General features: G+C 51.4%; 1 protein-coding gene across 4 annotated transcripts in view; it reads right to left on the bottom strand.

The window, feature by feature from the left end:
- Nucleotides 1-10,881: 10,881 nt before the first annotated feature.
- The window catches only part of tpm2 (tropomyosin 2), a 35,913-nt gene continuing 19,910 nt past the window's right edge, over nucleotides 10,882-26,884 (bottom strand). The window contains exons 4-9 of one of the 4 annotated variants that reach the window (XM_031900876.1): nucleotides 26,582-26,699; nucleotides 26,425-26,495; nucleotides 24,599-24,674; nucleotides 23,555-23,617; nucleotides 17,370-17,439; nucleotides 10,882-11,500 (exon numbers count right to left, since the gene is read on the bottom strand). In XM_031900876.1, coding sequence (XP_031756736.1) covers nucleotides 11,418-11,500; nucleotides 17,370-17,439; nucleotides 23,555-23,617; nucleotides 24,599-24,674; nucleotides 26,425-26,495; nucleotides 26,582-26,699 — 481 coding nt within the window. In that variant the 3' untranslated portion in view covers nucleotides 10,882-11,417. 4 annotated transcript variants of the gene reach the window in all.

Raw genomic sequence — 26,884 nt, 5'->3', positions numbered from 1 at the left:
TACATGAGTGATACTCAGAGTTCCCTGTATAACTCAGCCTGCAGCCTTGTGCCTTTATATGGGGGGCACAGAACCCCTCAGTGACTGCTAATATCCTTATCATTTACAGTAGGGGGTACATTATCCCTTATAATACATGAGTGATACTCAGAGTTCCCTGTATAACTCAGCCTGCAGCCTTGTGCCTTTATATGGGGGGCACAGAACCCCTCAGTGACTGCTAATATCCTTATCATTTACAGTAGGGGGTACATTATCCCTTATAATACATGAGTGATACTCAAGAGTTCCCTGTATAACTCACAGGGGGTACGCTATTCAATATATGATCCAACCTGTGTGAAGATATAGTAATTGTTATGAAACAGATAACGGCTGCCTCTGTGTTTGCCAAGGAGCCCCCCATGTGCAGTTGATAAAAGTATTTTAACCCTTGTGCCACCCCACGTAGAATCTACATTCTATAAAGGATAAAGGGACAGTGCCACAGAACGTAGACTCTATGGTTGTGCTGCACTTCAGGTTTGTGAATGGAGGAGCAGCTTCTCCTTCGCTCCCCACTCATTCCCCAGCCCATACGGCAATGAGGAGATTAGGCCAATAGGGGCCCATAGGAAACCAGCACGTGGTTACTGCCTGCCTGTCGTTTCCTAGTCTCATCCCCCCTCCGGCACCGGCCACACCGGATCTGACGAAGAGACAACTCCTGGGGTTCATATTTAGGATGTGTTTTCTTGGTACCTAATATTATGTGGGAGATATGATGCTTGAAAGTAAAAGCTTTGAGAGGCAATATTTTTGTATTTTCCTCTTTATTTATAGCAACTGCTAAATTCAGGAAAACATTGCCGTTTGGTACTTGGGAGTAGAAAGACACGGTTACCCATTTTGGATTCGGCAGAATGTGTACCTTTCAAAAATATATGGTTTCCTGGGGGAAAACTAATGTTCCAGGATTTTTGGCTTTGGAATCTAAAGTATGCCGTATTCTGCTGTAATGCTTGGAAATGTGGTACTGCTGGGAGTTTGTGATCTATAGAAATATCCATAAAACTATACATATCAGGTATTGGCAGGTTCGGGAGACATGAGGCTTTACCAATCGGTTGAATTTATGCCCATCAAGTAATATATGTTCCTGGTATAAATCCCTATATCTTCAAAAATATACATTTTTCATTTTTTTTTGTATTTAGAGCTCTAAATCTTGTTCCAGGCAGGAAAATCAAAACTGCCCACTTGAGATCTGCCCAATTTCAGCCCAGATGTCGGTCGGGGAAGCCCATCAGTGGTGTCCATACATGGGAAGATGCCAAATTGGTCAAAAGGACCAAATGCCATCCCACCAGTGAGAATGTAAATCACCGGTGCCACAATTTGCCAAAGCCACGGAAGTTTCCTCTCAAGGCAACTTCTGCAAATCACATCGCCGCATATGCCATCCCACCGGCGATTTACATTCTCACCGGTGGGATAGCATTTTGTCACCCGCGACAACGGAGATTTGTTGCACGGTGACTAATCTCCCCGTCTGTCACACCCCTTATAACCTCACCAGGCCTCTACCTACTGGGCTCCTCTTTGCCCAGGCCGTGACCTGCACTTACCTGCAGGAAGGTGGAATCCAAGGAAAGAGGCAGCGCATGTGTTCGATTGACTAATAGTTAAACAATCGCACAGTGACATCTCCTGGCCAGTTACTGAACTGCAACCCAAGGAAACTCCTCCCTCTCCCAACTGTAAATTAGGGCCACACTTCTCAGTCTGAAACCTGAGGGACTGTCTGAATAAAGGGTAACTACTTTCAGTTCATTTCATTACAGTCACAGCGAGTGAGTCCCCCAGCATTTCATTACAGTCACAGTGAGTGAGTCCCCCAGCATTTCATTACAGTCACAGTGAGTGAGTCCCCCAGCATTTCATTACAGTAACAGTGAGAGAGCCCCCCAGCTTTTCATTACAGTCACAGTGAGAGAGTCCCCCAGCATTTCATTACAGTCACAGCGAGTGAGTCCCCCAGCATTTCATTACAGTCACAGTGAGAGAGTCCCCCAGCATTTCATTACAGTCACAGTGAGAGAGTCCCCCAGCATTTCATTACAGTCACAGTGAGAGAGTCCCCCAGCATTTCATTACAGTCACAGCGAGTGAGTCCCCCAGGATATCATTACAATCACAGTGAGTGAGTCCCCCAGCATTTCATTACAGTCACAGTGAGAGAGCCCCCCAGCATTTCATTACAGTCACAGCGAGTGAGTCCCCCAGGATATCATTACAATCACAGTGAGTGAGTCCCCCAGCATTTCATTACAGTCACAGTGAGTGAGTCCCCCAGCATTTCATTACAGTCACAGTGAGAGAGTCCCCCAGCATTTCATTACAGTCACAGTGAGAGAGTCCCCCAGCATTTCATTACAGTCACAGTGAGAGAGTCCCCCAGCATTTCATTACAGTCACAGCGAGTGAGTCCCCCAGGATATCATTACAATCACAGTGAGTGAGTCCCCCAGCATTTCATTACAGTCACAGTGAGTGAGTCCCCCAGCATTTCATTACAGTCACAGTGAGAGAGTCCCCCAGCATTTCATTACAGTCACAGTGAGAGAGTCCCCCAGCATTTCATTACAGTCACAGTGAGAGAGTCCCCCAGCATTTCATTACAGTCACAGCGAGTGAGTCCCCCAGGATATCATTACAATCACAGTGAGTGAGTCCCCCAGCATTTCATTACAGTCACAGTGAGAGAGCCCCCCAGCTTTTCATTACAGTCACAGTGAGAGAGTCCCCCAGCATTTCATTACAGTCACAGCGAGTGAGTCCCCCAGCATTTCATTACAGTCACAGTGAGAGAGTCCCCCAGCATTTCATTACAGTCACAGTGAGAGAGTCCCCCAGCATTTCATTACAGTCACAGTGAGAGAGTCCCCCAGCATTTCATTACAGTCACAGCGAGTGAGTCCCTCAGCATTTCATTACAGTCACAGTGAGATTCCCCAGCTTTTCATTACAGTCACAGTGAGAGAGCCCCCCAGCATTTCATTACAGTCACAGTGAGAGAGCCCCCAGCATTTCATTAAAGTCACAGTGAGATTCCCCAGCATTTCATTACAGTCACAGTGAGAGAGCCCCCCAGCATTTCATTACAGTCACAGCGAGTGAGTCCCCCAGGATGTCATTACAGTCACAGCAAGTGAGTCCCTCAGCATTTCATTACAGTCACAGTGAGATTCCCCAGCTTTTCATTACAGTCACAGTGAGAGAGCCCCCCAGCATTTCATTACAGTCACAGTGAGAGAGCCCCCAGCATTTCATTAAAGTCACAGTGAGATTCCCCAGCATTTCATTACAGTCACAGCGAGTGAGTCCCCCAGCATTTCATTACATTCACAGTAAGAGAGTCCCCCAGCATTTCATTACAGTCACAGTGAGATTCCCCAGCATTTTATTAAAGTCACAGTGAGAGAGTCCCCAGCATTACATTACAGTCACAGTGAGAGAGCCCCCCAGCTTTTTATTACAGTCACAGTGAGATTCCCCAGCATTTCATTACAGTCACAGTGAGAGAGTCCCCCAGCATTTCATTACAGTCACAGTGAGAGAGCCCCCCAGCATTTCATTACAGTCACAGTGAGAGAGTCCCCCAGCATTTCATTACAGTCACAGCGAGTGAGTCCCCCAGGATATTCATTACAATCACAGTGAGTGAGTCCCCCAGCATTTCATTACAGTCACAGTGAGAGAGCCCCCAGCATTTCATTAGCAGTCACAGCGAGTGAGTCCCCAGGATATCATTACAATCACAGTGAGTGAGTCCCCCAGCATTTCATTACAGTCAACAGTGAGTGAGTCCCCAGCCATTTCATTACAGTCACAGTGAGAGAGTCCCCAGCATTTCATTACAGTCACAGTGAGAGAGTCCCCCAGCATTTCATTACAGTCAGCAGTGAGAGAGTCCCCCAGCATTTCATTACAGTCACAGCGAGTGAGTCCCCAGCATTTCATTATTCATTTCCCATCATTCCACAGTGAGAGAGTCCCCCAGCATTTCATTACAGTCACTAGTGAGGAGGAGTCCTCTCCACATTTCAGTTAATGTCACAAGCTGATGTGGAGTCCGGCTCCAGCATTTCAATTACAAATTGTCATCTCAGTGAGCATAGAGTCCGCCCAGCATTTCATTTACAGGTCGACACGCCGAGTGGTCGCGGTGGCACCTTCGCTTAGGGACAATGTCAATTACATTACACATTGATGAGGAGCACCCCTTGCATTTACATTTAACAGTCACAGTGAAGAAGTCCCTCGAGATTTCAATAGTACAGTCACAGTGGAGTTTGACCAGTGGATTCATTGACATCCAGAGTCTACACGCTGGAGGTGAGTCCCCCTGCACGCATTTTCATTACAGTCCACAGTGAGAGAGCCACCCCCAGCATTCATAATACGTCACTACAGCGAGGTGTAGTCCCCCAGGATATCATTACAAGTCACCAGTGGAGTAGTTTCGCGGGCGTAAGTCATTTCGAGGGTACAGATGTCATCATGTTGAGTGAGTCCTCCAGCATTTGTGCATTATCACAGTCCACGAGTGGAAGAGTCCCGCTCAGGTCTGCGTTCATATTTACAAGTGTCACACGAGTGAGAGAGTCCCCGATGCATTGCTACATTACGAGTCACTAGATGAGAGTAGTCCGTTCCGCCACAGCTCATTTCAGTTACAGGTCACCAGCGCGAGTGAAATGTTTCCGGTCTTGATTGATCTGACTCGGAGTTCAATCACAGGTGTGAGTCGAGTCCCCTCGCCATTTCGGATTACAAGTCGCACAGTGGGAGAGAGCCTCCCCATGCCTTGTTGCAGTTAACAGTCACGAGTGATAGAGTCCCCAGCATTTCATTTATCATGTTCTCGACTAGCGGGAGTGAGTCCCACCCAGTCTTTTTTCATGTACAGTCACAGTAGAGAGAGTCCCCAGCATTTTCATTACAGGTGACAGTGAGAGAGGGCCCCGCCAGGCTTATTTGTGCAATTACAGTCACAGTGGGAGAGTCCGCCACAGGCATTTTCATTACAGGTCACAGCGGTGAGTCCCTTTCAGATCATTTCGAATGTAGCAGTCACAGTGTATGGATTCCATGAGCTTCTTCCATTAGGCAGTCGTAACAGGTGATGAGAGTCCCCGAGCAGGTTCAATTAGCAGTCAGCAGTGAGATGGAGCCGCCAGCATTTCATTTAAAGAGTGCACAGTGTGAGATGTCCGCGCAGCATGTTCGATTACAGGTCACATGTAGACAGGCCCCAGGTCTTTTCTTACTAGTCACAGCGAGTGAGTAACCAGGTCGCTCATTAACAGTCCAAGTAAGTGAGTCCCCAGCATTTCATTACATTACACAGTACGCCACAAGTCCCCAGCATTTTCAATTACAGTACACTATGCGAGTGAGTCCCCCGCACGGATGTCAATTACAGTCAACTCGCGAAGTGAGATCGCCCCAGCATTTCATTACATTCACAGTTAAAGAGAGTCCCACATGGATGTTCACTCTACAGGGTCAACAGGTGTAGTGGAGAGAGCCCACCGGAGATTTCATTAACTAGTGGCTCACAGATGAGAGTTCCCAGCATTTTTATTAAGTCACAGTGCGAGAGTTCCCTCGAGCAATTCATTACAGTGCACAGTGAGAGACCCCCGCAGCCTTTATTATTACAGTGCAGCATGGTTGGGATTTCCGCACAGGCAATTCATTACAGACTCACAGTGGCGAGAGTCCCCCAGCATTTAGATTACAGTTCACATCGCAGAGAGTCCCCAGCATATATTTCATTAACAGGGCTCGCACTTGTATGGAGAGAGTCCCGCCCGCATCTTTGCTAGGTTACAAAGTCTCCAGTGTAAGTAGTCCCCCAGCATTTCTTTAACAGTCACAGTCCAGTGAGGAGGTCTCCGCGTGAGCATGTTTCGCGATGTTGAGTCGTCGTGAGAGACGCTCCAGCATTTCATTACAGCACAGTGAGAGTCATTGGTTAGGCGGCATTGATTAGTTTGGCGACGGTGTTGCCACGGCCCCCTCCCCAGCATTTCATGTACAGCTTCGCACATTGTGATGATTCCCTCAGCATTTCATTTAAAGTCACAGTTGAGAGATGTTCCCCCAGCATTTCATGGTATGTGGTCATAAGTGATGAGCTTCAGTCCCAGGTCATTGTCAATATACAATGTCGAGAGTGAGGAGACGTCGCACGTACCTTACGATCATTTTCCATATCAAGTCTCTAGAGTTTGACGACTTCCGCAGCATTTCGTTAGCAGTCAGCAGTGAGAGAGTCCCCCAGCATTCATTACAGTCATCAGTGAGATTCCCCCAGCATTTCATGTACAGTGCACAGTGAGAGAGCCCGCCCTAGCTATTTTTCATTACAGTCACAGTGAGACCCCAGCATTTCACCTTACAGTCATTGTAAGAGTCCGAGTCATTTCATTGACAGTCACAGTGAGGATTCCCAGCATTGTCTTAAGTACCACAGTTGGAGAAAGTCCCCGGCCATTGCATTTTCATTACAGTCACTAGTGAGAGAGAGTCCGTCGTTCCAGAACCGATTTCTTACAGTGCACGTGAGTAGGAGCCCGCGGCATTTCGATTACTCTATGGAAGTGGGATCCCCAGCATATTCTTCGAGTCACGAAGTTGTAAGAGACGCCTCCAGCCATTTACAGTTATCGCTATGGTCAGGCAGTGAGGCAGTCCTCTTTCCACGTCCATTTCATTACAGTCACAGTGAGAGAGCGCCCCCCAGCATTTCATTACAGTCACAGTTTGAGATTCGGACCCTCAGGCCATAATTCATGGGTAAGCAGTCGCACTTAGTTAGTAGAGTCGGCCTCCCAAGTCACTTTCATTACAGTCACCAGTGAGAGAGTCCAGCATATTCATTACAGTACACAGTTGGAGTAGAGCCCCCAGCTAATTTCATTATAGTCACCAGGTGAAGAGGATCCTCCCCAGGCAATTTCATTACAGTCAGTGTGAGAAGGCTCCTCCCAGCATCTATTCCATCTAAAGTCTACAGGTGGAGATTCCCCGAGCATTTCATTACAAGTCCATGGTGAGAGAGTTCCCCCAGCTTTCAATTACAGTCACAGTGGATTCCCCCCCAGCAATTTACATTGAGGTCACAGTGAGACATAGAGTCCGAGCCACCTTTCATTACAGTCCACAGTTGTTAGAAAGTCACCCCCCGGCAGCATTTCAATTACAGTCACAAGTGAGACGAGCCCGCCGAGGCATTTTTATTACAGTCAAGTAATGAGAGGTGCCCTCGTCCATGGGCATGGTGGTTACATTAAGTACGTTCATATGTTGAGTGAGTTGCGCCTCCTCAGCAGTGGTTTGGTCATCTATCATGTCACTAGGTGAGAAAGTCCCCCGGTGCAGCATTTCATTAGCAGTCACGTGAGAGAGTCCCCCAGCAATTTTTCATTACAGTCACTGTGGAGAGAGTCCTTCTCCTCAAGATTTCTATTTGGAGGCTTACGTCTACAGTGAAGAGAGCTCCGTTGTTGCCCAGCATTTTATTACATGTGGACAGATGGAGAGCCCCCAGCAATTTAATTACAAGTCACAGTGAGATTATCCAACCAGGAGAATTTGTCATGCTGAACAGTCATGTTGTGGAGGAGGAGTTCTCTCGGCAGCTTGTTTCTTATTTTACTCAGTTCGCCACGATGTATGGGTATTCCCTCAGCTATTTCATTACAGTCCCCATGGGATGAACGCCAGAGTCACCCCTCGAGCATTCATATGGTCAATACATGTCAGCTAGTGCAGGAGAGATCCCCAGCAGTTTCATTACAGTCCACCAGTGAGAAAGTCCCCACAGCAAGGTTCATTACAGTCAAGTGAGAAAGTCCCAGCATTTCATTCAGTACAGGCAGTGATGAGGACCCTCCAGCATTTCGGGTGGTGAAGTTCACGTAAGAAGTCCGCCCTTCCTGGCAGCTTATTCAGGTAAAGTCACAGTGTAGAGGAGTCCCCCAGCATTTGGTCTCATTACAGCTTCATACAGTGAGTAAGGGTCCTTTCCATGTCTGTGGATTTTCATTTATCAGGGTTATTTGGATCGAGATATAGTCACACCCAGCAGGTCAGTCTCATTACGAGTGCCAGGATGTGAGATCCCCCGAGCATGTTTCATGTAAAGTCCAGTGAGAAAGTCCCCCAGCATTTCATCTACAGTCACAGTGAGCAGAGTCCCCCAGCATTTCATGTACAGTCACAGTGAGAGAGAGCCCGGCCCAGCATTTCATTAAGAAACAGTCATCATGAGAGGTGTCCTCCCCACGCATTTTCATTATAGCTCACAGTGAGAGCAAGCCGTATTTCATTTCATCATTACAGCTATCCCCTCACAGTGAGAGTATGGTCCCCAGCATTTCTATTTACAGTCCACAGTGAGAGAGCCCCTTCCGCAAATGCCCATTACAGTCATCCAAGTGTGCCAGATGTCCCCAGCATTCATTTACAGTCACAGTTGGAGGAGGAGTCCCCCAGCTATTTCATTACAGTCACGTGGGAGAGACGATCCCCGCCGCAGTCATATTATCGATTACAGTCACAGTGACGAGAGACCCACCAGCATTTTCCGATTTACGGAGTCACAGTGAGAGAATGGTCCATACAGCCAATTTAATATTACAGTCAATCGGTGAAGAGAGTCCCGCAGTCATTTTTCATTACAATGTTGCTATGTTGGAAGAATTCCGCCAGACAATTGTCAGGTGGAGCAGTGCGCAGTATGGTGAGGAAGAGTACACAGCATTTCACATAACAGTCAGCAGTTGAGATTCCCCAGCATAATTCATTAAAGATCATCAGTGGAGGAATAGTCCCCAGCATTTCCATTAAACAGGGTCACAGTTTGAGAAAGTCCCCCAAGCTATTTCATTACAGCTCACAGTGAGAGAGCCCTCCGAGTTCATTTACATCTTTACATGTTTGACCAGATAACGAGTAGCTCTCTTTACGCTATTTCATATAAAATCACAAGGTGAGAGATGGCTCCCCCACCAGGCATTGGTTCATTACACCGTCAACTCAGTGAGTAAGGTCACCTCTCAATTCGGCATATTTACAGTCACGCACGTGAGAGAGTTCTCCTTCCACACTTCATTTTCTAATTACAGTCACTGTGAAGAGGTCGGCATTTCCTCAGGCATCTCCTCATTACAGTCCAGTGAGAGAGGACCCCAGCATTTCATTACCCATCGTCCATCAGTGAGAGAGCCCCCAGATTGTGAATTTACAGTCAACAGTGAGAAATCCTCCAGTCCAATGTTCATGTCCAGTCAGTCTCGTGTTGAGAGAGTCCCCCAGCATTTCAATTACAGTCACGAGTGAAGATTCCCCCAGCATTTGCATTTACAGTCATGGTGGAGAGTGTCCCATCTACGTCATTTCATTACCAGTCTACAGTGAGAGAGACGCCGCAGATTCATTAACGCATACGATCACGTTAGTGAGAAAGTCGCCTCAGCAATTTCATTACTAGATAACTACAGTGAGAAAGCGGCCCCAGTTTATCATTTACAGTCACAGTGAGAGGAGCCCCCCAAGCATTTCATTAAGTCACAGTAAGATGAGCTCCACCCAGTCATTTCAATTAAAAGCTCCAGTGAGAGAGTCCCCAGCATTTCATGGTACAGTCACAGTAGAGAAAGATGTTGCCCCATAGCATTGGGTCATTACAGTCGACAGTGAGGAGGGACGCATTCTCACCTCTAGCAATTTCAATTACAGTCACTGTGAGAGAGTCCCAGCATTTCAAATTAACAGTACAGTGAGAGAGACCTGCCCAGCATTTCAAATTACAGGTCACAGTGTAGAGTAGCGCCCCTAGCCATATTATTAAGCAGCTCTACAAGTGGTTATTACGCTCAGCATTTCAATTACAGTCATGGTTGAGAGGAGTCCCCAGCATTTCCATTACAGTACAGTGAGATTCCCTCAGCAATTTCATTTTAGCTAGTTTCATGCCGTCGAGAGAGTCGCTCATCAGCTATCCTTCATTACAGTCATAGTGAGATTGAGACTGGCCCTCAGCATTTCATTACAAGTTCACAGTGCAGAAAGTCCCGCCAGCAGTGTCTCAATTACAGTCACTTAGTGAGACGAGGTCCCAGCAGTCTTCATTACAGTCGGACAGGTGAGAGAGTCCCACCTGCTATTATTTCAATTAACAGTCACAGTAAAGAGAGCCGCCCCAGCAATTTCATTAATAGTCACAGTGAGAGAGCGCGTCACCATGCATTTCATTAACAGTCACAGCGAAGAGAGTCCCCCAAGCATATTAATTACAGTCACAGACTGAAGATTTCCCAACAGTCATTTCATTACATGTTACAACAGTGATGCCCAGAGTCCTCCCAGCATTCAATTATATAGTCACAGTGAGAGAGCCCCCCCTACAGCATTTCATTACAGTCACAGTGAGAGAGTCCCCCAGCATTTCATTACAGTCACAGTGAGAGAGTCCCCCAGCATTTCATTAAAGTCACAGTGAGAGAGCCCCCCAGCATTTCATTACAGTCACAGTGAGAGAGCCCCCCAGCATTTCATTACAGTCACAGTGAGAGAGCCCCCCAGCATTTCATTACAGTCACAGTGAGAGAGCCCCCCAGCATTACTGGGGGTAGTGGGGGGATGTTGCTAAGGCATGAGATACAGTACCACAGAGATGGTTTGGGAGAGTTTATCCGTTGCACAGAGCATTGTTCCTGCTGAGCGGTGTTTATAGGGAGATATATATATATTTTACACTATGGGGATACGACACCTTCCCCTTTAACACCAGGTACAATTGATAGTAACAAACACAAAACTGTCATCTGTAAATTAAATTAATGCACTTTATTATTTTATCTCAAAGAATAATAAATGGAATAGGACTTTCTGGACTGGATCCCTTGTAGCCCTTCCGTTTGTTTCCTTCTATGGCAGATTGTGGCCCAGTCAGAGGTTACTTTCCCTGGATACTCAGGTGCCTGGGCCTATGAGCTTGCCATCTGTCCCTGCTTATGGCTGGCACTTGGGGTTACACTACCTGCATTTCATGTTTTTTCTCCTAGAGTGTTGGGTTGAGCTCAGTGTGGGGTTTGCATGAGGGGTACAGTAAATATTTGGGGGGGGGGGGCAGTAAGTGCTGCAATTACAGATTAAGCTGCATTCAGTGCTGGAAAGCGAGGCCGTTACACAGTATCAAGTCTGGGGTTAGTGAAGATGGAGAAGCTTCTCTCCAGTATGAAGGTGAGTGGGGGTCCAGCTGCAGATACTGGGGGGGGGGGGGGGGGTGACACAAAGAGATCCGTTTCAGTACAAAGTGCAGTCATTAGCCCAAAAGTGATACTGGGATCTCAGTGGGACAATTACATGTTGTTCAGCTCCAGTAAAGTCTGGTCCAGAGTCTGGTTCAGCTCAATGCTCTCCTCTTTAGCCGCCGACAGGTTCTCTGGGGACACAAAGCACCAGTGTGAGTGGGAGATTGGGCCCAACACTGTGGGTCTGAGAGTGGGGGAAAGAATGGAGCAGGCCAGGAGCCACACAGTATTCACTCACACTTACACTCACTCACACTCACTCACTCACACTTACACTCACTCACACCCACTCACTCACACTTACACTCACTCACACCCACTGACTCACTCTCACACACACTCCTCACACTTACACACACACACTCTCACACTTACACTCACTCACACTCTCACACACACTCCTCACATTTACACTCACTCACTCTCACACACACACACACACACACACTCTCACACTTACACTCACTCACACACACTTACACACACACACTCACTCACACACACTTACACTCATTCACACTCACTCATACTTACACTCACTCACACTCACTCATACACACTTACACTCACACACACTCACTCACACACACTTACACTCATTCACACCCACTTACACTCACACACACTCACTCACACACACTTACACTCATTCACACTCACTCACACTTACACTCACACTCACTCATACACACTTACACTCACTCTCACTCACCCACACACACATTCCCTTGGTTGCCAAAACCTTGATACCAGTGTATATTTTTAGTCCAAGCACCAGAAATAGTTCCACGAAGACCATACACTCACCGCTTACTCAAGTCAAGTATTAAAACTCAACTCTGTTGCACCCAGATGCCCCATGCTCTAGGGTAAGTACAACCAACAGACTGGAGCAGGGAAGTCGGATGTTGGAGCACAAGGCAGAGTAAGGTTAATTGCCCCTATAGCTTTAAATCCCTACAGGTTCAGTTGCCTTAGTTGCTAAGTGGAAGGAAATATATCTGTCAGTTCATTTATATATGTGTGCTATTGGCTAGCAGGTATGGTGACCACTTCCTGCCTCACTTTGGTATAGTGCTGGGAATGGGGCGGCACTTCCTCTTTGCTTCCACCTGAGGATCTGGGTGGGTGTTGCTGGCAGCCTGGGCAGGGGCCCAGTTAAAGTTGGAGAGCAGGGCCCCAGAATGGGGCATTAGATAGGGGCAGGTGTAGCCCCTGTACCAGTACCGTTCTAGGGGTGTAAGGCAGTTAGGGTTGGGCCCCCGTACCAGTACCACTCTAGGGGTGTAAGGCAGTTAGGGTTGTGCCCCCGTACCAGTACCGCTCTAGGGGTGTAAGGCAGTTAGGGTTGGGCCCCCGTACCAGTACCGCTCTAGGGGTGTAAGGCAGTTAGGGTCGGACCTCCGTACCAGTACCACTCTAGGGGTGTAAGGCAGTTAGGGTTGTGCCCCCGTACCAGTACCGCTCTAGGGGTGTAAGGCAGTTAGGGTTGGCCCCGTACCAGTACCACTCTAGGGGTGTAAGGCCCCCGTACCAGTACCGCTCTAGGATTTTAGGGTTGGGCCCCCGTACCAGTACCACTCTAGGGGTGTAAGGCAGTTGGGTTGTGCCCCCGTACCAGTACCGTCTAAGGGGTGTAAGGCAGTTAGGGTTGGGCCCCCGTACCAGTACCGCTCTAGGGGTGTAAGGCAGTTAGGGTTGTGTCCCCGTACCAGTACCACTCTAGGGGTGTAAGGCAGTTAGGGTTGGGCAGTTAGGGTACCAGTACCACTCTAGGGGTGTAAGGCAGTTAGGGTCGGGCCCCCGTACCAGTACCACTCTAGGGGTGTAAGGCAGTTAGGGTTGGGCCCCCGTACCAGTACCACTCTAGGGGTGTAAGGCAGTTATCGTCGGCAGACGTAGATTACCGCTCTAGGGGTGTAAGGCAGTTAGGGTTGGGCCCCCGTACCAGTACCACTCTAGGGGTGTAAGGCAGTTAGGGTTGGGCCCCGTACCAGTACCACTCTAGGGGTGAAGGCAGTTATCGTTGGGCCCTACCGTACCAGTACCACTCTAGGAGGTGTAAGGCAGTTAGGGTTGGGTCCCCGTACCAGTACCACTCTAGGGGTGTAAGGCAGTTAGGGTTGGGCCCCCGTACCAGTACCGCTCTAGGGTTGTAAGGCAGTTAGGGTTGGGCCCCCGTACCAGTACCTGGCTCTAGGGGTGTAAGGCAGTTTAGGTTGGGCCCCCGTACCAGTACCGCTCTAGGGGTGTAAGGCAGTTAGGGTTGGGCCCCCGTAACCCAGTACCACTCTAGGGGTGTAAGGCAGTTAGGGTTGGGCCTGGCCCGTACCAGTACCACTCTAGGGGTGTAAGGCAGTTAGGGTTGGGTCCCCGTACCAGTACCACTCTAGGGGTGTAAGGCAGTTAGGGTTGGGCAGTTAGGGTTGGGCCCCCGTACCAGTACCACTCTAGGGGTGTAAGGCAGTTAGGGTCGGGCCCCCGTACCAGTACCGCTCTAGGGGTGTAAGGCAGTTAGGGTTGGGCCCCCGTACCAGTACCGCTCTAGGGGTGTAAGGCAGTTAGGGTTTGGGCCCCCGTACCAGTACCGCTCTAGGGTGTAAGGCAGTTAGGGTTGAGCCCCTGTACCAGTACCACTCTAGGGGTGTAAGGCAGTTAGGGTTGGGCCCCCGTACCAGTACCACTCTAGGGGTGTAAGGCAGTTAGGGTTGGGCCCCCGTACCAGTACCACTCTAGGGGTGTAAGGCAGTTAGGGTTGGGCCCCTGTACCAGTACCACTCTAGGGATGTAAGGCAGTTAGGGTTGAACTAGAAAGAGCAGTTCTGAGCTCCAACGTAGGAAAGGCAGATTGGAGGTATCTCTCCCAGGCCACATTGCCTGAAGTGTAGGGATCCCAGTGAATAGGGAATCAGGATAGAGAATTCCCTGAAGGGATCCAGGCCACTAGGGGTGTTACAGAGGGGAAGTGAGATTCCTGCCAAGTCTGTACTTAGGGGGGTGCAGCCTGAATTACCCCCTACATTTGAAGTTGCCTGTACCACTGGCCCCTGAGAAACTGCTGTGAGTAACCCTGTGGGTGGTCAATAAACTCTTTTTGTTGTTTGCAAGAACCTCTGGCGCCCTCTGTCTTTATTTTTCTGTATAGCAGCAAGAGAGGTTTAGTTGCACAACCCCCTCACCTTCCTCTTCCACTTAGCGAAGGCCCATTCTGGGTGAGAGAGCCCACTGTAACCCAAGTTCTACTGGTACCAGTCTGGGAAGGCAGATATTGAGCTGAAATAGAGGTTCCATGTCTATGGCATGTTTGTGTCTCAGATTGATGTAATGCCCAGGGGTCACCCTAATAATAATAATAATAATAATAATAATAAGCCCTGACTGTTCCGTGAATGGAGAGACGGTTTCTACCAAGGAGAAAGAGAAGAGAAAATGACAGTAAAGAAAGAAACAATGAAAGAAAAGTTTGGAGACAGAGGAGAAATGTTTATTGAGCAGCACAAGGTCCAACAGAGAGAGGTCAGAGGAAGGGGAGATGGGGCTCCAGGGAGTTTTACTGTCTCAAAACCAATGGCAATGACCCTTAGCACCCCTTGTTCTGCTGCACCCCATATCCACACTGTCACCCCATATCCACACTGTCACCCCATATCCTCACTGGCACCCAATATCCACACTGTCACCCCATATCCACACTGTCACCCCATATCCACACTGGCACCCCATATCCACACTGTCATCCCACATCCACACTGTCACCCCATATCCACAATGTCACCCCCAAAAGCAAAAGAAGAGACATACAGACCCACCAGAGGGAAGGGACAGGACCAGAAAACCCCAAGGATGGGAGGAAACTCAGGAGGACAGAGGTTCAATAGGGGTCATAGGAGTATAAGGCACAGTGACATACTGAGACAGAGGCAGTCAGGCAGCAACTGGCGCACAAAGAACTCAGTGGCAGTCAGGAGAAGAGAGAGAGTCAAGGCAGCGGTGACATTACCATAGATGGGAAATAAGAGGAAATCAACCCAAAAGAAAAAAATGATATTATTCGTAAGTAGAGAGGCTCCTGGATGTTGAACCTCAACTACAAGGAAAGTAACATGGCAGTTGAACAGTCTTTTCTGGTGAAAGATGAGACATGCAAGTGGAATAAGACTTGACGAAGTGAAGACATGTGAAGAGTCGGTGGGCTGGGAGGTCATGGCAGGAGAAGGTGTGGCAAGTGAGGCTCATAGAGATGTGATGTCATTGAGAGCATTGTCCAACTCCTCACTGATGGCTTTGTATCTCATCTTCTGGGAATAGACCTCATCTAGAGAGAGTGGAAGCACGAGAGGCAAGGAGCAAGAGTAAGACAGAAAAGAGAGCAGAGAGGTACATGCAAGATAGAATAATGAGTAGGGGTGCAATGTGGACAGAGTAAGGCCATGAAAAGGAAGAGCCATGAGGGAGGCAAGGGAGAGGAAGGCATATGGAGGACAGCACAAGGTGTAGAACATAGGGTGAGCAGAGAATTATGGGAGAGCAGAGCCATGAGGGAGGCAAGGGAGGGGAAGGCGTATGGAGGCAGCACAAGGTGTAGAACATAGGGTGAGCAGAGAATTATGGGAGAGCAGAGCCATGAGGGAGGCAAGGGAGGGGAAGGCATATGGAGGACAGCACAAGGTGTAGAACATAGGGTGAGCAGAGAATTATGGGAGAGCAGAGCCATGAGGGAGGAAAGGGAGGGGAAGGCGTATGGAGGCAGCACAAGGTGTAGAACATAGGGTGAGCAGAGAATTATGGGAGAGCAGAGCCATGAGGGAGGCAAGGGAGAGGAAGGCATATGGAGGCAGCACAAGGTGTAGAACATAGGGTGAGTAGAGAATTATGGGAGAGCAAAACCATGAGGGAGGCAAGGGAGAGGAAGGCATATGGAGGCAGCACAAGGTGTAGAACATAGGGTGAGTAGAGAATTATGGGAGAGCAAAACCATGAGGGAGGCAAGGGAGAGGAAGACATATGGAGGACAGCACAAGGTGTAGAACATAGGGTGAGTAGAGAATTATGGGAGAGCAAAACCATGAGGGAGGCAAGGGAGAGGAAGACATATGGAGGACAGCACAAGGTGTAGAACATAGGGTGAGCAGAGAATTATGGGAGAGCAGAGCCATGAGGGAGGCAAGGGAGAGGAAGGCATATGGAGGCAGCACAAGGTGTAGAACATAGGGTGAGCAGAGAATTATGGGAGAGCAGAGCCATGAGGGAGGCAAGGGAGAGGAAGGCATATGGAGGGCAGCACAAGGTGTAGAACATAGGGTGAGCAGAGAATTATGGGAGAGCAGAGCCATGAGGGAGGCAAGGGAGGGGAAGGCATATGGAGGGCAGCACAAGGTGTAGAACATAGGGTGAGCAGAGAATTATGGGAGAGCAGAGCCATGAGGGAGGCAAGGGAGAGCAAGGCATATGGAGGCAGCACAAGGTGTAGAACATAGGGTGAGTAGAGAATTATGGGAGAGCAAAACCTTGAGGGAGGCAAGGGAGAGGAAGGCATATGGAGGACAGCACAAGGTGTAGAACCTGGGTGAGTAGAGAATTATGGGAGAGCAAAACCATGAGGGAGGCAAGGGAGAGGAAGGCATATGGAGGACAGCACAAGGTGTAGAACATAGGGTGAGTAGAGAATTATGGGAGAGCAGAGCCATGAGGGAGGCAAGGGAGGGGAAGGCATATGGAGGCAGCACAAGGTTCAGGAAACAGTGCTGCGTATCTTTGTAGCGCTTTATAAATAAAGTTGTACATAGATACAATGAGGCCATGACTATTGGGAGGAGGAAGACCAGTTCTGATACAAGAGGCACAATGGAGGCCCAGAGCACAGACACCATAACATACTGTAACCAGCCAGGCAACTGATAGAAACAGAGGCAAATGGGAAGGTGCAAGTGGCAGCCGACAGACATAGGGTTAATAGGGGAATTCGGGGGCTGCAAGGAGCAGAAGCTGAGGGGTCTCTACCTTCCAGATCATCGATGGTTTTCTCAAGTTTAACCACAGATTTCTCAGCAAACTCAACTCGTCCATCAGTCTGAAACGGGAAAGGGAAAGTCACAAACCTCCCACAGACTCTGCCACCCACTAAATCATTGCCTATTGCCCCCCCCTTCCAACAAACCTCCCACAGACTCTGCCACCCACTAAATCATTTCCTATTGCCCCCCCCTTCCAACAAACCTCCCACAGACTCTGCCACCCACTAAATCATTGCCTATTGCCCCCCCCCTTCCAACAAACCTCCCACAGACTCTGCCACCCACTAAATCATTTCCTATTGCCCCCCCCCCCTTCCAACAAACCTCCCACAGACTCTGCCACCAACTAAATCATTTCCTATTGCCCCCCCCCCCCTTCCAACCAACCAGTTATCTCTCCAACCCTTCCTGTGCCCTCTCACACCTTCCTGTCACCTTGTGTCTCCTAATACTAACCCCTTCCTACCTTGGCACCCTTGCTTCTCGCATCTCATGCCCCTCCCACACCTGCCCCTACATTCCCCTCTCTCCCTTGCCCATCTCACACCGCCCTTACATGCCCCTCTCACACCTGTCCCTACATGCCATCTCACCCACTTAGCTGCCAGTTTCCAGTCCTTAATTAGTGTCTTTGGGTTCCCGACCCTCCACATGTAGAACCCTTTTCTAAATGCCCAATCATCTCACTGGCCATTGTCACCCTTAGCTTGGCCCCCTTTCCCTCGCCTGGACTTTGTCTCCCCCAAGTCTCCCCCTGGTCTCCCCCAAGTCTCTCCCTGGTCTCCCCCTGATCTCCCCCAAGTCTCCCCCTGGTCTCTCCCTGGTCTCCCCCAAGTCTCCCCCAAGTCTCCCCCAAGTCTCCCCCTGGTCTCTCCCTGGTCTCCCCCTGATCTCCCCCTGGTCTCTCCCTGGTCTCCCCCTGATCTCCCCCAAGTCTCCACCTGGTCTCTCCCTGGTCTCCCCCAAGTCTCCCCCTGATCTCCCCCAAGTCTCCCCCTGGCCTCTCCCTGGTTTCCCCCAAGTCTCCTCCTGCTCTCCCCCAAGTCTCCCTCAAGTCTCCCTCTGGTCTCTCCCTGGTCTCCCCCAAGTCTCCCCCTGGTCTCCCCCAAGTCTCCCCTGGTTCTCCCTGGTCTCCCCCAAGTCTCCCCCTGATCTCCCCCAAGTCTCCCCCTGGCCTCTCCCTGGTTTCCCCCAAGTCTCCCCCTGCTCTCCCCAAGTCTCCCTCAAGTCTCCCCCTGGTCTCTCCCTGGTCTCCCCCAAGTCTCCCCCTGGTCTCCCCCAAGTCTCCCCTGGTTTCTCCCTGGTCTCTCCCAAGTCTCCCCCTGGTCTCCCCCAAGTCTCCCCCAAGTCTCAACCTGGTTTCTCCCAAGCCTCCACCTGGTTTCTCCCTGTTCTCCCCCAAGTCTTTCCCTGGTCTCCCCAAATCTCCACCTGGTTTCTCCCTGTTCTCCCCCAAGTCTCCCCCTGGTCTCCCCCAAGTCTCTCCCTGGTTTCTCCCTGTTCTCCCCCAAGTCTTTCCCTGGTCTCCCCCAAGTCTCCCCTTGGTTTCTCCCTGTTCTCCCCCAAGTCTCTACCTGGTCTCTCCCTGGTCTCCCCCAAGTCTCCACCTGGTTTCTCCCTGGTCTCCCCCAAGTCTCCCCCTGGTTTCTCCCTGGTCTCCCACAAGTCTCCCCCTGGTCTCTCCCTGGTCTCCCCCAAGTCTCCCCCTGGTCTCCCCCAAGTCTCCCCCTGGTCTCTCCCTGGTCTCCCCCAAGTCTCCCCCTGGTTTCTCCCTGTTCTCCCCCAAGTCTCCCCCTGGTCTCTCCCTGTTCTCCCACAAGTCTTCCCTTGGTCTCTCCCTGGTCTCCCCTAAGTCTCCCCCTGGTCTCTCCCTGGTCTCCCCCATGTCTCCCCCTGGTTTCTCCCTGTTCTCCCCCAAGTCTCCCCCTGGTCTCTCCCTGGTCTCCCCCAAGTCTCCCCCTGGTTTCTCCCTGTTCTCCCCCAAGTCTCTCCCTGGTCTCCCCCAAGTCTCTCCCTGTTCTCCCCCAAGTCTCTCCCTGGTCTCCCCCAAGTCTCCCCCTGGTTTCTCCCTGGTCTCCCCCAAGTCTCTCCCTGGTTTCTCCCTGGTCTCCCCCAAGTCTCCCCCTGGTTTCTCCTTGGTCTCCCCCAAGTCTCCCCCTGGATTTTCCCTGGTCTCCCCCAAGTCTCTCCCTGGTTTCTCCCTGGTCTCCCCCAAGTCTCTCCCTGTTCTCTCCCAAGTCTCTCCCTGGTCTCCCCGAAGTCTCTCCCCCAAGTCTCTCCCTGGTCTCCCCCAAGTCTCCCCCTGGTTTCTCCCTGGTCTCCCCCAAGTCTCTCCCTGGTTTCTCCCTGGTCTCCCCCAAGTCTCTCCCTGTTCTCCCCCAAGTCTCTCCCTGTCTCCCCCAAGTCTCTCCCTGGTCTCCCCCAAGTCTCCCCCTGGTTTCTCCCTGGTCTCCCCCAAGTCTCCCCCTGGTTTCTCCCTGGTCTCCCCCAAGTCTCTCCCTGGTCTCCCCCAAGTCTCTCCCTGTTCTCCCCCAAGTGTCTCCCTGGTCCCCCCCAAGTCTCCCCCTGGTTTCTCCCTGGTCTCCCCCAAGTCTCTCCCTGGTTTCTCCCTGGTCTCCCCCAAGTCTCCCCCAAGTCTCCCCCTGGTTTTTCCCTGGTCTCCCCCAAGTCTCTCCCTGGTTTTCTCCCTGGTCTCCCCCAAGTCTCTCCCTGTTCTCCCCCAAGTCTCTCCCTGGTCTCCCCCAAGTCTCCCCCTGGTTTCTCCCTGGTCTCCCACAAGTCTCTCCCTGGTTTCTCCCTGGTCTCCCCCAAGTCTCCCCCTGGTTTCTCCCTGTTCTCCCCCAAGTCTCTCCCTGGTCTCCCCCAAGTCTCTCCCTGTTCTCCCCCAAGTCTCTCCCTGGTCTCCCCCAAGTCTCTCCCTGGTTTCTCCCTGGTCTCCCCCAAGTCTCCCCCTGGTTTCTCCCTGGTCTCCCCCTGGTTTCTCCCTGGTCTCCCCCAAGTCTCTCCCTGGTTTCTCCCTGGTCTCCCCCAAGTCTCCCCCTGGTCTCCCCCAAGTCTCCACCTGGTTTCTCCCTGGTCTCCCCCAAGTCTCCCCCTGGTTTCATCCTGTTCTCCCACAAGTCTCCCCCTGGTCTCTCCCTGGTCTCCCCCAAGTCTCCCTCTGGTTTCTCCCTGTTCTCCTCCAAGTCTCTCCCTGGTCTCCCCCAAGTCTCTCCCTGTTCTCCCCCAAGTCTCTCCCTGGTCTCCCCCAAGTCTCCACCTGGTTTCTCCCTGGTCTCCCCCAAGTCTCTCCCTGGTTTCTCCCTGGTCTCCCCCAAGTCTCTCCCTGGTTTCTCCCTGGTCTCCCCCAAGTCTCCCCCTGGTTTCTCCCTGGTCTCCCCCAAGTCCCCCCTGCTTTTTCCCTGGTCTCCCCCAAGTCTCTCCCTGGTTTCTCCCTAGTCTCCCCCAAGTCTCTCCCTGTTCTCCCCCAAGTCTCTCCCTGGTCTCCCCCAAGTCTCTCCCTGGTCTACCCCAAGTCTCCCCCTGGTTTCTCCCTGGTCTCCCCCAAGTCTCCCCCTGGTTTCTCCCTGGTCTCCCCCAAGTCTCCCTCTGGTTTCTCCCTGGTCTCCCCCAAGTCTCTCCCTGGTTTCTCCCTGGTCTCCCCCAAGTCTCCCCTTGGTCTCTTCCTGGTCTCCCCAAGTCTCTCCCTGGTTTCTCCCTGGTCTCCCCCAAGTCTCCCCCTGGTTTCTCCCTGTCCTCCCACAAGTCTCCCCCTGGTCTCCCCCAAGTCTCCCCCTGGTCTCTCCCTGGTCTCCCCCTGGTTTCTCCTTGTTCTCCCCAAGTCTCTCCCTGGTCTCCCCCAAGTCTCTCCCTGTTCTCCCCCAAGTCTCTCCCTGGTCCCCCCCAGGTCTCCCCCTGGTTTCTCCCTGGTCTCCCCCAAGTCTCCCCCTGGTTTCTCCCTGGTCTCCCCCAAGTCCCCCCTGCTTTTTCCCTGGTCTCCCCCAAGTCTCTCCCTGGTTTCTCCGTGGTCTCCCCCAAGTCTCTCCCTGTTCTCCCCCAAGTCTCTCCCTGGTCTCCCCCAAGTCTCCCCCTGGTTTCTCCACAAGTCTCTCCCTGGTTTCTCCCTGGTCTCCCCCTGGTTTCTCCCTGTTCTCCCCCAAGTCTCTCCCTGGTCTCCCCCAAGTCTCTCCCTGTTCTCCCCCAAGTCTCTCCCTGGTCTCCCCCAAGTCTCCCCCTGGTTTCTCCCTGGTCTCCCCCAAGTCTCTCCCTGGTCTCCCCCAAGTCTCCACCTGGTTTCTCCCTGGTCTCCCCCAAGTCTCCCCCTGGTTTCTCCCTGTTTTCCCACAAGTCTCCCCCTGGTGTCCCCCAAGTCTCTCCCTGGTCTCCCCCAAGTCTCTCCCTGTTCTCCCCCAAGTCTCTCCCTGGTCTCCCCCAAGTCTCCCCCTGGTTTCTCCCTGGTCTCCCCCAAGTCTCTCCCTGGTTTCTCCCTGGTCTCCCCCAAGTCTCCCCCTGGTCTCCCCCAAGTCTCCCCCTGGTTTCTCCCTGGTCTCCCCCAAGTCTCCCCCTGGTTTCTCCCTGTTCTCCCACAAGTCTCCCCCTGGTCTCTCCCTGGTCTCCCCTAAATCTCCCCCTGGTCTCTCCCTGGTCTCCCCCAAGTCTCCCCCTGGTTTCTCCCTGTTCTCCCCCAAGTCTCTCCCTGGTCTCCCCAAGTCTCCCCCTGGTCTCTCCCTGGTCTCCCCCAAGTCTCCCCCTGGTTTCTCCCTGTTCTCCCCAAGTCTCTCCCTGGTCTCCCCCAAGTCTCTCCCTGTTCTCTCCCAAGTCTCCCCCTGGTCTCTCCCTGGTCTCCCCCAAGTCTCCACCTGGTTTCTCCCTGGTCTCCCCCAAGTCTTCCCCTGGTTTTTCCCTGGTCTCCCCCAAGTCTCTCCCTGGTTTCTCCCTGGTCTCCCCCAAGTCTCTCCCTGGTCTCCCCCAAGTCTCTCCCTGGTCTCCCCCAAGTCTCTCCCTGGTCTCCCCCAAGTCTCCCCCTGGTTTCTCCCTGGTCTCCCCCAAGTCTCTCCCTGGTTTCTCCCTGGTCTCCCCCAAGTCTCTCCCTGTTCTCCCCCAAGTCTCTCCCTGGTCTCCCCCAAGTCTCCCCCTGGTTTCTCCCTGGTCTCCCCCAAGTCTCTCCCTGGTCTCCCCCAAGTCTCTCCCTGGTCTCCCCCAAGTCTCCCCCTGGTTTCTCCCTGGTCTCCCCCAAGTCTCTCCCTGGTTTCTCCCTGGTCTCCCCCAAGTCTCTCCCTGTTCTCCCCCAAGTCTCTCCCTGGTCTCCCCCAAGTCTCTCCCTGGTCTCCCCCAAGTCTCTCCCTGGTCTCCCCCAAGTCTCCCCCTGGTTTCTCCCTGGTCTCCCCCAAGTCTCTCCCTGGTTTCTCCCTGGTCTCCCCCATGTCTCCCCCTGGTTTCTCCCTGGTCTCCCCCAAGTCTCTCCCTGGTTTCTCCCTGGTCTCCCCCAAGTCTCTCCCTGTTCTCCCCCAAGTCTCTCCCTGGTCTCCCCCAAGTCTCCCCCTGGTTTCTCCCTGGTCTCCCCCAAGTCTCTCCCTGGTTTCTCCCTGGTCTCCCCCAAGTCTCCCCCTGGTCTCTCCCTGGTCTCCCCCATGTCTCCCCCTGGTTTCTCCCTGGTCTCCCCCAAGTCTCTCCCTGGTTTCTCCTTGGTCTCCCCCTGGTTTCTCCCTGGTCTCCCCCAAGTCTCTCCCTGGTTTCTCCCTGGTCTCGCACAAGTCTCCCCCTGGTTTCTCCCTGGTCTCCCCCAAGTCTCCCCCTGGTTTCTCCTTGGTCTCCCCCAAGTCTCTCCCTGGTTTCTCCCTGGTCTCCCCCAAGTCTCTCCCTGTTCTCCCCCAAGTCTCTCCCTGGTCTCCCCCAAGTCTCTCCCTGGTTTCTCCCTGGTCTTCCCCAAGTCTCCCCCTGGTTTCTCGCTGGTCTCCCCCAAGTCTCTCCCTGGTTTCTCCCTGGTCTCCCCCAAGTCTCCCCCTGGTTTCTCCCTGGTCTCCCCCAAGTCTCTCCCTGGTTTCTCCCTGGTCTCCCCCAAGTCTCCCCCTGGTTTCTCCCTGGTCTCCCCCAAGTCTCTCCCTGGTTTCTCCCTGGTCTCCCCCAAGTCTCCCCCTGGTTTCTCCCTGGTCTCCCCCAAGTCTCTCCCCTCTCACTTGGTGCCATACTCACTTCTTTTAGCTTCTCAGACAGCAGTTTTATTTCATCTTCATATTTGTCTTCTTTTGATGCATACTGTAACATGAGAGAGAAGTCTATCAGCGACTGTCTGGTATGGGTTGGGGGGGTCTTGCCTGGTATGGGCCAGATATATTGGGGGGTCTTGCCTGGTATGGGCAAGATATATTGGGGGTCTTACCTGGTATGGGCCAGATATATTGGGGGGTCTTGCCTGGTATGGGCAATATATATTGGGGGGTCTTGCCTGGTATGGGCCAGATATATTGGGGGGTCTTGCCTGATATGGGCAAGATATATTGAGGGTCTTGCCTGGTATGGGCCAGATATATTGGGGGGTTTTGCCTGATATGGGCAAGATATCTTGGGGGGTCTTGCCTGGTATGGGCCAGATATATTGGGGGGGTCTTGTCTGGTATGGGCAATATATATTGGGGGGTCTTGCCTGGTATGGGCCAGATATATTGGGGGGTCTTGTCTGGTATGGGTAATATATATTGGGGGGTCTTGCCTGGTATGGGCCAGATATATTGGGGGGGTCTTGCCTGGTATGGGCAATATATATTGGGGGGTCTTGCCTGGTATGGGCAATATATATTGGGGGGTCTTGCCTGTTATGGGCCAGATATATTGGGGGGTCTTGCCTGATATGGGCAAGATATATTGAGGGTCTTGCCTGGTATGGGCCAGATATATTGGGGGTCTTGCCTGATATGGGCCAGATATATTGGGGGGTCTTGCCTGATATGGGCAAGATATATTGAGGGTCTTGCCTGGTATGGGCCAGATATATTGGGGGGGGTCTTGCCTAATATGGGCCAGATATATTGAGGGGTCTATAAAGGAAATACCCAGAAACCCATAGAATGGGATCACACTGAAGATACAATAAATGATTGGCAGACTGACAGGCAAGGCTTGGGGGGCTATGGAAGTTTTTGAATTCCCACCTCCAAACAAGACCCCAATGGTTAATGGAGAGCTACAGAGAGGGCAGAGGCGGTGGCTGATTGGTGGTTACAGAGGGACAATCAATACCTTATCTGCTTGTGCCTCAAGGGATTTCAAGTTATTGGTGACGTTCTTCAGCTCTTCCTCCAGATCCCCACATTTACTGTTCCCCATTGGTCAGACAGAGAAAGGAGTGAGAGATCCAATAGGAGAGGGTTGTGGCACAGGAAGGAAAGGAGAGAAGAACAGTGGATGACAGAGAGAAGAAGAGAAATTAGAGCCATGGAACAGGAGGAGCACTCAGTACTTGGGGGCAGTAGGGGAGAATAAAGCCTGACCCCTGGGGGCAGATATGTTCAAAGCAATTTAGTTGGGCAGTTAGTTGTGTGGCTCATCTTTCCATATACTGCATGCAGAGCAAAAGCACAAAGTACCAACATGTTCTTATTAACTGGGTCACTTATTGCCCCCAACATACTAAATGTGTGGGGGGGTAATTCTATTGGAGCCGGCACTGCAGCCAGTAATGTTGGGTGAGCCAAGTGTGCCCTAACATGTGATCTGCTCCGGTCAAATCATATTTGCCTCCAGAAATGATGTCACATGAGGAAAGAAAAGTGATGTCAGAGGAAGGACAGGAAGTGATGTCAGAGGAAGAACAGAAGGTGGATGAGGCAAGAAATGCTTCCTCCCCTCCAGTACCTCTTCCTCTGCTGCAATTAGAGATTTCAGATTCTGATCCATGGTCCGAAGTTCCTCTTCCAACTGCCTGAGCCGACTTGGGGAGGAAAGATTCAGGTTTAGAAGCTCAGAATAAAACCAGTGGAAGGTAAAAGCCTCATCCCATGATCCTATCTATGTGTGACTGGGTCACAACCCGTAGCACCAGAACCGCTTCTATCTCCATGGAAACAGCAAAGTGTTACACATACTGGTATAGGTAAGCAGTAGGTAGTACCTGCCCCTCCGGGTGTTCTATTTTACCCAGACATTAGGGAGAGTAGGTAAGGAGTAGGGAGTACCTGCCCCTCAGGGTGTTCTGTTTTACCCTGACATTAGGGAGAGTAGGTAAGGAGTAGGGAGTACCTGCCCCTCAGGGTGTTCTGTTTTACCCAGACATTAGGGAGAGTAGGTAAGGAGTAGGTAGTACCTGCCCCTCGGGGTGTTCTGTTTTACCCAGACATTAGGGAGAGTAGGTAAGGAGTAGGTAGTACCTGCCCCTCAGGGTGTTCTGTTTTACCCAGACATTAGGGAGAGTAGGTAAGGAGTAGGGAGTACCTGCCCCTCGGGGTGTTCTATTTTACCCTGACATTAGGGAGAGTAGGTAAGGAGTGGGTAGTACCTGCCCCTCGGGGTGTTCTGTTTTACCCAGACATTAGGGAGAGTAGGTAAGGAGTAGGTAGTACCTGCCCCTCTGGGTGTTCTATTTTACCCTGACATTAGGGAGAGTAGGTAAGGAGTAGGTAGTACCTGCCCCTCTGGGTGTTCTGTTTTACCCAGACATTAGGGAGAGTAGGTAAGGAGTAGGGAGTACCTGCCCCTCAGGGTGTTCTGTTTTACCCAGACATTAGGGAGAGTAGGTAAGGAGTAGGTAGTGTCTAACTATCTAGGGCCTAATGTAGCTTGTGACTGCTTCTAGCCAACAGTTGGCTGTGCCAAACACACAATGGCAGCCATACATATTAATCTTAAGGTCTACAAGTGAAGATATCTTTTATTACACTGTAGCACTGGGGCTTCAGCAGGACCAAAGACCCAAATGTGCATCCCAATGGGACCTCACATGGTCAGCGCCGGACTCAGAAGTAACATGACTAAAGTGCATTCTGATCCTAAGGATCATTATTCCTGCAATCCAAAGTAATATAACGATATATTGGGCACAACGTCTACGTAATGTGATCACTTCTCACCTCTCGGCCACCTCAGCTCTCTCTTCAGAACGCTCCAGGTCCCCCTCAAGGACGACAAGTTTACGGGCAACCTGGATGAACACAAATGGAGGAGAAATTCATATTTCACCCCTGGATTCCATGGTTACCCAGTTCCTTCACCAATCAGAAGCCTCACCTCCTCATACTTGCGGTCTGACTCCTCTGCTATGTTTTTAGCCTCTCTCAGCTGCTGCTCTTGGTCCACCATCTTCTCCTCATCCTTGGTGGCCCTGTTCTCAATGACCTTCATTCCTCTGAATAAGAGCAAAGGGTCCAGAAAGTGAGTCCAACAGAAACAGTGAGTAAAGTGTATCAGGCAAAAACCTTCCTTCCCTCTTATGTGGTCAACTTGAGAAACAATTTGTGTGGCCACACAAGGGCTCTTACTAGCCCACCCTATGCCACAGCCCTAGTCAGTGCTATAACAGCTCCTAATCTT

This window comes from Xenopus tropicalis, chromosome 1 (assembly GCF_000004195.4).
Source record: "Xenopus tropicalis strain Nigerian chromosome 1, UCB_Xtro_10.0, whole genome shotgun sequence".
NCBI classification, from domain to species: domain Eukaryota; kingdom Metazoa; phylum Chordata; class Amphibia; order Anura; family Pipidae; genus Xenopus; species Xenopus tropicalis.
This window is presented reverse-complemented; position numbering and strand designations above follow the sequence as displayed.